Source organism: Amblyomma mixtum, chromosome 7 (genome assembly GCF_055824585.1).
Source record: "Amblyomma mixtum isolate Tamu chromosome 7, ASM5582458v1, whole genome shotgun sequence".
Lineage (NCBI taxonomy): Eukaryota > Metazoa > Arthropoda > Arachnida > Ixodida > Ixodidae > Amblyomma > Amblyomma mixtum.
This window is the reverse complement of record NC_143018.1, coordinates 84,611,039-84,620,442: the sequence shown is the minus strand read 5'-3', so window position 1 is coordinate 84,620,442 and position 9,404 is coordinate 84,611,039. Positions and strand designations below refer to the sequence as shown.

At 49.6% G+C, this 9,404-nt stretch overlaps 1 protein-coding gene across 1 annotated transcript; it reads right to left on the bottom strand.

Annotated features, from left to right (window-relative positions):
* Nucleotides 1-3,149: 3,149 nt before the first annotated feature.
* Nucleotides 3,150-4,529, bottom strand: LOC149336679 (uncharacterized). Its single transcript, XM_089553041.1, has one exon. The coding sequence runs from the start codon at nucleotides 4,439-4,441 to the stop codon at nucleotides 3,509-3,511; it is 933 nt and encodes a 310-aa protein (XP_089409167.1). The 5' UTR covers nucleotides 4,442-4,529; the 3' UTR covers nucleotides 3,150-3,508.
* Between the last annotated feature and the right edge of the window lie 4,875 nt (nucleotides 4,530-9,404).

Below are 9,404 nucleotides of genomic sequence, written 5' to 3'. Positions count from 1 at the left end.
CGTCACTCGTATCTATGCGGTGCTGCACCAAACTAGTGCATCCCGGCTGGTCCGTGAATATCTCGTCAAAGTCATCCAACAACGACAAGAGGCGGTCACGTTCGAGCTGTGTCAGCGCACCGGCATCTGCCAGTAAGTTGTGCATTTTCTCCCCCGATCTCGGAGGAAACCTGTGCTGACATGCCGCCGCTGCCGATCTCGGCATTGGGCGGGGAAACCCGCTGTCTCTTAGCTCGCCGACATCTGTCGGTACAGCCATGCTTTCCCTTCTCCGACCTCGGAGAGGGCGCATTGGAGCGGGCCGCTGCTGCCGATCCCGGCATTTGGCGGTGCGGGCTTTGCTCGTGGGAGGTATTTCGCTCCTCCGCGGGCGTGTCGGCCGTGCGTTCTGACAACGATCTCGTTGCAGTCGGCGGGTCGACAAAGGGCCTCAGTGGGGCGCACGGGTTCTCCCGATATCCGCCACGGGCGATGTCTACAACCACCCAACAAGCACAAGACCTCCCCATGTGCGCCTAGAAAGGATGGAATGTCCCAGTCCCAGTACGACGTTTCTCAAACGTTTCCAGACCATAGAGGCAAGACACAGAAACACAAGCAAAAAGGCAGTGCTCCCACTAAAGGTCTAGAAACGTTTTTTCTGGAGTTTTAAGCAGAAACAAAAGCGAGTTAATGGATTTTGGTCCCAGAAAGGTAACTGGGCATAACGTTTTGGGACCAATGATTTTCAACAAGAAACAAAAATCGACTGCTCGCGTTCTTTTCTCTCTCCCTCGCGCCGCAAGCTGCGGCGAGAGGAGGTTTTGCTCTTGCACGTGTCGTTTTGAGAGATGAAACGGCAGTTTCATTCGAACAGCCGAAGGAAGCAGTTAGCCCCGCATCTCTCTCGGCGCATGCGTTTCTTGCACGTGGGCCGTCGGCTCCATGCTGCAGGCAGGTGACGGCGGTCTCCATTTTCATCGCGCCGCCGTAAGCGGCGGTCACCAACTTTCCCGTCTTCTAGCGTTTCCCCTGCTGCCGTCCAACTGCAACATTGTGTGGTGGCCCCTCCAGGCATCTCCGGCTATCGGCGCCTGCGCCGCTGTCTAGCAGAAGTGCAGTAATGGCCTCCCGTCGCTCGCCCGGCTTCTCCGCTGGACGGAAGCCATTTAGCGCGCTGTTATTCGCGCTGCCTCAGCCGTTCGAGCACAAGCCCCAGCGCGCGGCAGTTCTTGCTCTTATCACTACGGCAACTGGGCTGTCGTGGACTTCGTAGCTACGGATTCACGGCAGTTTTCCCGCGCATCTCGGCGTGCCCATACCATTCTTTTTGGAACTGATGCAGCGGCGGCGCATCGCAAGTCCTTTGCGCAGCTTCACGGCCCTACTGATGCCGCTGTTCGAGGCGGCGGAGTTCGTGGCAATAGGCGACTCCTCATACGCACCTGCATTCCTCAGCGCCTCCGACGACTGCAGCGCGTTGGTGGTGGAAGCGTGGCCCTCAACTATGGTCATAGGCGGGAAGGACCTTCGGAGACTCACCACTCTCTTTCTGCGAGTGCCCATGGATTAGCCTGCTCTACCTACTTCGCCACCGCCCAGCCATCCTGTCGCAGCGGTGTAGTTTGTGCAGTGTTCGCGTGGCTATACTGACTCTCCCGCACCGGATTAATCGTGCCTTGATCTCGACTCTCACACCGGACTGTGCCGCATGCGCGGTCTGCCGCACCATGGATGCAGCGCGCCACTGCACCAGCCTCGAGACGTCCCCCCTGCCGCCTAGCTTCAAGCAGTCTTATCCCCACACTTAGTCACAAGAAAATAAAACTCCCAGGATCGTTAGGAGGGTGTAACGCGTATGTTTGAGCGTTCGCTGTGCTATGAGAAGGCGCAGGACAGAAGGCTGCGTTTAATTCATGGTTTCAGCTGTTGCAGCCTCCTTTTTCATCCCTTGGTTTCCGTAGGCAAAGTTGTCAAGGTATGTTGGTTTATTTTATTTATTTATTTAAACATACTGCAGGGCCTTTTCGCACTTTTTTTATTTCGCCTGGTAGAACTATTTTTTTTTCTGTTTTGATAACATGTCGCTGAAGCTTGTTCCGAGAGAGGGGGGTTTCAACTTGAAGAAAATCCATGACCTGAAACTGCGTGTCTGCAGCGTACGCTCATCTCGCCTTTTGTTTTGTCATCCAAGTTGCTCTTTACGTACGTTTGCTTTTGCGTGTGCATATCTGCTTTTGTAGCCCTTAGAATACTTGTTTAAGGTGCATCAACTTCCAGCCCATGTTCTGTTTTACTTTCTTGAGTTTGCAGATTTCTCAGAGCTAGAGAAAAAGTGGCCATCATAGCACTACGGCATGGCGCCGTAGTGCTATGTACAAATTGTGTATTAAAAGGTGCCTACGTTTGCGTCTGCTGTTTGTATTCACTCAAATTTGCGCCGTTGACCGGAAGTTTTGTTCAGCACGGACTTTCAATTCGTCTGTATTGTTTTTCTTTGACTTGCATTTTGATTGTGGTGGTGCATAGTGCTGTCGCCGGTATGGACAATAGGTTGGTTGGTTTATGGGGTTTAACGTCCCAAAGCGACTAAGGCTATGAGAGACGCCGTAGTGGAGGGCTCCGGAAATTTCGACCACCTGGGGTTCTTTAACGTGCACTGACAGGCTACAAGTCCGTGCTAAGAGTACGGCTAGTAAACTGAAATGACTTCTGTGTGGTGCTGCTATTTGTTCTTATATATGGGCAAGATGGGGTGACTTTTTGAATTCATATTTCCTTTGTGTGTAAAATGCTAGGACATTTCACAGTGCGAAACGGCCGAGCCAGCACGCATTCACACAAGTGGACATTACATCACCTGTAAATTACATCACCTGTAAAGTAAGTATGCACCTGAAATTTGGCAGATATGTGCGCTTGGATGCCTGCAGGCTGCATGAAAAAGGAGGAATAATTTTATTGAACCAGAGCCGAGAAATCGAGCATTAACCTTTTGGGGCTTTCCATGGGATGCACAACTTTTTGGACATCGCTAGTTGTGGGGAAGTTTTTTGGATGTGTTCGGGAAAAATGAGCACCTCCTGGGGAGATTCCAAATGTACCGATGGGTTATTTTTGGGAGATTTTGAGGAGGTTTTGTGTTTGTTGGGCAGTCCAGTTTTCGCCAAGAACTCTCGGCCTAGAATAACTGGCACTGTGAGACCAGGCAGGTGAACGAAACGCATTCTGCGCACACGCTGATCCCAGCGCACTGCGAGGCGAACGTCACCACAGGACCGCACTTCTCCGCTAGCTAGCTGGAGTGGCGTCCTTCGCTGTCGCAACCGAACGGATCTCCGCCGGAGCTGGGAAACGACCTCGTCTCCTATTAGCGAGATGCTTGCCCCCGTGTCCAGCAACGCCTTAAAGGTTCTCCCCGCAACTGCGAGGTCCATGAAAGGAGCAGGCGTGTTAGTTGGTTCTCCAACTTTGAATGCGGACGTGACGGGGATGGGCTCCCGAGCGTTGGTAGCCTCCGCCGGTGCTGCTACCGGCGGCCTGCCTTGTTTCCCGATCTCGAGGGGCAGTTTCTGGCTATGTGACCACTCTGGCCACAATTAAAGCAGCGCACAGATCTCCATGCTTCTCGCTGCGACGCTCGGGGGGTCTCAGTGGCACCTCGGCCATCCAGCCGTACACGGATCTCCGTGGGTGCTTTCTGAGCAGGTGTGGGCTTTTGTCGCGGTACCCCGCAGATCTCCGGGGGTTGTGTATCAGCACTCCGCAGCCCGTACCTGTAGGGATCCAGAGCACGATCCGATATTTCGAACGGCATCCGCTCGTTCGTGAACGCACCTGCCGTGGGAGTGATCTCACCCCTTACCGCTGCAACGCCGCTCCAGGCACACCTTGGCTCGAGGCACTCCTCAGCCGGCGGTGGGGGCCGGTATTTACGGGCCGCTGAAATTTGAGCCTGGACTCGGCGCGCTTCAATGGCAAGCTCGTTCATATCGCTGCATCTGCAGCCCCTCAAGTAGAGGGAAAATGTCGGATGGCTCTGCCGGTTGACACGTTCCACTCGCTCCGAACTCGGAGCTCCTGGGTCTGCATATTCATACAGCTCTTGCATCGCTCGTACGAACTCGACAAGCGATTCATCCGGGGCCTGTGTCCGCAGTTCAAGCTCTCGTCGCATACGCAGCTTGTAATCGTATGGAAGGAACTCCTCCCTGAACAAGCGTCGAAAATCAGCCATGTTGCCTGCTGTGTGGCCAACCAACTGGTACCACCGGGCGGCTTGATCAACGAGTGCGACGGGGAGAACTCGTCTCAGAATCTCGCTCTCGCTCAGGTCACTCGCTAGCTCGTACCGGCGCAGGGCCAGCAGAAAGTCATTCGCACTTTGCTTGTCGCTGTAGCCACTGTAATTCGGTATCGGCACTCCGATCCGAGGGCCGGGCGAGCGCGCTAATTGCAACATCTGCTGCAAAGCGTTTGCGAGGACGTTTGCGATGTTCTCTCCCTCTGCCGGACACACTGCGCGCTCTTCAGCCACCTGGCTGGGTGCGCGTCCCACATTTGCGGGTGTAGTTAGAGCGGGGCCAACTGGCCAGCTTTTGTTGCCTTCGCCAACTGGCGGTGGCTTGTAGTGGTGCTCGGGACCTCCCGGACCAAGTTGCGCTGCGTCACCCTCTGCCATCTGGCGGGGAGCGCGGCCCGCATCTGCGGGCGTTGACGCAGTTAGACCACCTGGTCTGAATGCGTGCGCAGGAGTTGAAATGAGCGAGTAGCCGACGCCAACTGGCAATGGCTCAACGAGCAGTCCGGAGGATCTCCTGGGTGGAAACTCGGTTTGCGAACCGCATCTGCGGACGCGCCTGAGACGTAGCGGAGCGTTTGGAAGCCACTGACACCTGACTTTGGCTTTCCTTGCTGGCCGGGATCTCCCGGCGCGTAACCAGTTGCGCGACCCACATCTGCGGGAGCGCCTGGGGACACGTTCAGCAGAACGGAACTCCTGTAGCCACAGCCATCTGGCTGCTCCAGCTCGGAGTATTCACCAGGAACTCCTGGCGCAATATTTCGGACGCCAGCCGCGCCTGCGGCTTCATGCATAGCGCCCGACGGACCTTGCGCTACCGCATCCGCGGTCGTTTTAGATGTGGCCACGGAAACGATGCTCGAGATCTCCCGTGCTTCGCCGCATACATCAGCCAACATCATTAGGTCCGGCAGCCCGTAGCGCGGGCTGGTCATGCTGTTCTTCGTGAGCTAGCACCCCACCTGGAACTCCAGAGGGGCCCCACGTTGGTGCGCCAAAATGTGGCGTTACTGGCACGGTTCGGACCCTGAACTCAGGGCCAACGCCACTCCGCTAGCTCGGCCACACCTGCGGCCGCGAAGAACACCTCCGAGGAATAAGCCCGCAGGCAAAACCTTTAATTGGGATCTCCCAATGTCTTTCCTCGGTCGCGCGCAGGCAGCAGCGGCAGGCAACAGGCACAGGACACAGGCACAGGAGACAGGCACAGAGGAGTTCAGGTCACCTGGGCCGCCGCTGGTGCCGCGTCCGCTCTCTCTCAGGGCTCGCTGTCAACTCTGCATCCGACTGTCCCGTGGGCGCGGCCCGCGCGGCCGCCGAAACCGAGAGCGGTGGGCAAGGAGGGCTGCCCACGTGACGACGCGTAGTCGCGGGCGCCTCCCCTCCGCTCCATGTCGGGGGCCGCCAGAGGAAGAGCCGCGGTAGGCCACGAGAGAGAGAAGGGGGCATCCGGCGGGCGAGGGGCAACATGAATCCCCACAGTATCTATTTGGAAAAGTATAGATAACGTTATAAAATATCTTGTTCAGATCTTGTGCAACGTCTTGTATTCCAAAATTTGCAGTGGTATAGGAGAGCTACAAAATGTTATTAGAAGTGCTGCCTAGACCTTGAATGTCTCGCAGAAAGCCTTATATTTCTAAATGTAGCTGTTTAAAGAAGATTAATAAACGTTATAAAAGACATCTTGTGGACAGCTTGCACGTTTTATATCCCAAAATTTGTGGTGCATTAGCCCTGCTACGGGAAAGCTACAAGATGTTTCAAGATGGCCTTGCTAGAAACATATAAGACGTTCGTAATATTTTCCAGACAATGTTTTTAAGACTTCTGTAGAGGTTTTTATTCTGTTCGCAAGATGTCTCGCTTATCTTGCGAAGACGTATATGAGATCTCAAAAAGACGTTACTATGTTCAGTGGGTATGTCGAATCACGTGACTCGCTGCGCTTCGCCACAGTTGTGTATGCAGAGCTGACAGCACTCCCACAACTGCATGCAACATGTGCTTACCTTCAACGGACCCATGGATGAGCAACGTGCTGCAACTTCGACGATGTATAGTCACCGTCAATTAACGGGAAGCATGAGTTTTACGATGGAGTCAGATTCGATTACCATGCTTAGCAGAGCATTCACTCGTCTTAATTACTAGCCCCTAAAACCACGAAATGCCAATAAAGTGTCGTTATTGCACCCACCGGCGAACCTGCTCCCGACCACCTCTGTGCTACTGTATTAAATTATACCTTCGTTAAGTTGTTTCCTTCTTCATCCAATGTTATCCGACATCCCGATCTCCAGCTGTGCAATCATTTTGCAATGGATCCCACCATGTTTGACTTACAAGGCATCATACCGATTATCGATTTCAAACTAACATCTTCTAGCAGAATTGATGGCATAAATGGCAAATTTATATGGAATGCTAAAGAGTGTAGTTCTGCCATCATGAAATGCATATTCTCACTATCGTATCATCATGGTGTACTACTGAAGACTGGAAGACATCTGTGGTCATACCAGTACATAGAGCCGGAGATAATCCGAATTCATCCAACCATTGACCCATATCTTTGAGATCAATAGCATGCAAAATAATGGCAGATATATTTACACATGTTAATTTTCTGGAGCATAACAATTTCTTCTCTCTAACAGAGCTTGGCTTCCGAAAGTTTTTCTCTTGTGACATACAACTACTTTCCTTCATAGCCTGAGTCGCTTTGGGATGTTAAATACCCATAAACCCTAAACTTTCCTTCACTTACGACTTGCACTTCTATTTGGACACCGCTTTTTCATCTTTACTGCATATTTCTTGACTTTGCTAAAGCATTCGATAAAATTAATAACTCACTGGTAATACATAAACTAAGTGTGCTGAACAATGACCCTGCAGTTCTTAACTAGATCTGTGGATTTCCTTCTTCTCGTGTTGAATTTGTCAGCATTAATGACGCCGATTCCTCTACCGTACCACTTGGTTATGGGGTTTCTCAAAGATCAGTACTTGGCTCCCTTACCGTTTTTTTTTATCTTCTATATTGCTGTGAATTGCTGTTCCCTCTGTAATGTACTCTGTATCCTGAGAGTAAAATAAATAAATATCTCTTGCCCAGGAGCATGCCTGGAGGAAGGGGGGAGGGTGAATGAAAAAGAGAGAGTGCTAACTGCCCCCCCCCCCCCCTCCTGCAGGTTAAAAACTTGGTGCCTATGCTTCCTTATACTGGTTTGATTGGACCTAAAATTGAATACACCTCAGCAATATGGGACCCAGAGAAATTCGACATCATAGATATCGAATCCCTGCAAAAACGTGATGATCTTTTCATTTCTTCAAATTGCTCGAGTTTCAGTAGTGTCATGGTGTTAAAAGCTCAGGCTGGATGAGATCACTGCTCTCACTGTCGCAAGCTTGTTTGCCTAACACTTTTTCATAGTAATTTATCATAGTTAATTGCTTCACAATCATTTCATTCACTTATCCTAAGCAGTCCTTCCATTCACGCTGTGACCAATCTTTCAAGATTAAAAGCATCATATGCCACATAAAAACTTTTGCCAAATCTTTCCTAAAACCATTATTGACTGGAATCGGCTGTCATTTAATATCGCAACTAAAATGAATGCAACAATATTTCAAGGGCTTTAAAAAAGAGAGAGCCATGCATAATTTTTCAGCTACTTCTCGTCTGCTTACCGTCTGTAATTATAATTTTCATTTTTTTGTATTTATGTTGCTTTCTTTGATATGTCCACATTTTATGTTGTATTTCTGCCACATTTTGATATCTGCAGCCTATCCATCTCTTTGTTTTTCTAGCTTTCTTTATTGTTTTGTTTGCCATGTTGCTGTAACTGCAAGTTTACACTGCACCCTGGTACTTCTCCGCTTTCAACGCCCTTCATGTAATACCCTCATGGTGAGGGCCTTTAGGGGTTTTTGTGAAACAAATAAAACAAGCAAGAATGAAAAAAGCTATTTTTCGGCAAAATCTGTCATTTTTTCACCCATGTGTTCTCTTAACGCCTAACTGCTCTGATAATGTCTGTGTGTCTACAGTTATACTATAAGCCTCGTTATGTTTCTGAACCAACTAGTTTGCCAAAACATCAACCTATTGGAAGGGTAGCAACCAGGGTGGGTAAGGTCATATATGCATTTTTCGTTGAAAACAAAATTTATGATTATCAAAAACAGTACTATCTGGTTTCTTGCTTATCAAACTCTCACTCATGCTGGATTAAAAGACAATGTTCTCCATTTCTTTTATAAAGATAACTGGGCATGTGTCACATTAAGTTTTGCTTTCTCCGGACCGAAGCCATTGCCATTGCTGCATATTTAAAAGAAAATCTGAGAAAGCTTGAAGTGTATTCCACGTTTGTATTTTGCCCAATTGCTGAAAGTGGTGCATAGTGTAATTGTAAACATATTTTGGCGCAGTAAGTAAACCAGGCACATTTCTGGGTTTAGGACTGCCCAAGCCCCTGTCAACTGAGCAATATATCTAATACATTCAATTACGCTCCGTACACCATGACATTTACTGCTGAAACACTACACGGTAAGACACACTGCATTATGCAGGTGGGTTTGCTAAGCAGCTCGTCCCTTATATGAAAATCTGTAATTCAAGTCATCACAGATAAGAGTGCAGTCCATACTTTTAATGTAGGGACATATACAGAGCAGATGGGAATTACTATTGTACTACTGAGAAGTTACCGACTGACATAATGCCTCGACACAAAAGATATGTGACACTCTCTTGGTCCTTTTATGCATCTATATCTACACAAATCTGAAAGGTATCCATGGGGCAACATTCCTGTCCCTCATCGAAAATGTTGCAATTATAAATTTTACTTGAAATCATGGCAAATCTACCAGCACGAAAGAGAAGATGATGGGACAGCACTTGTATTATTTCCTTACATGACCCTGTCATTCACACTGGCAGATTCACCATTTCACCATACGAACTTGCCCGAACTTATACCTTTTTACTTGAAGCTTGGCCACTCTCCTGTACACCAAAATTCTAGAAGAGGTTATTTAGGAGGTAGCATTACACGAAATAGCAATGTAACAACTACTTTATTCATAATGTGAAAAC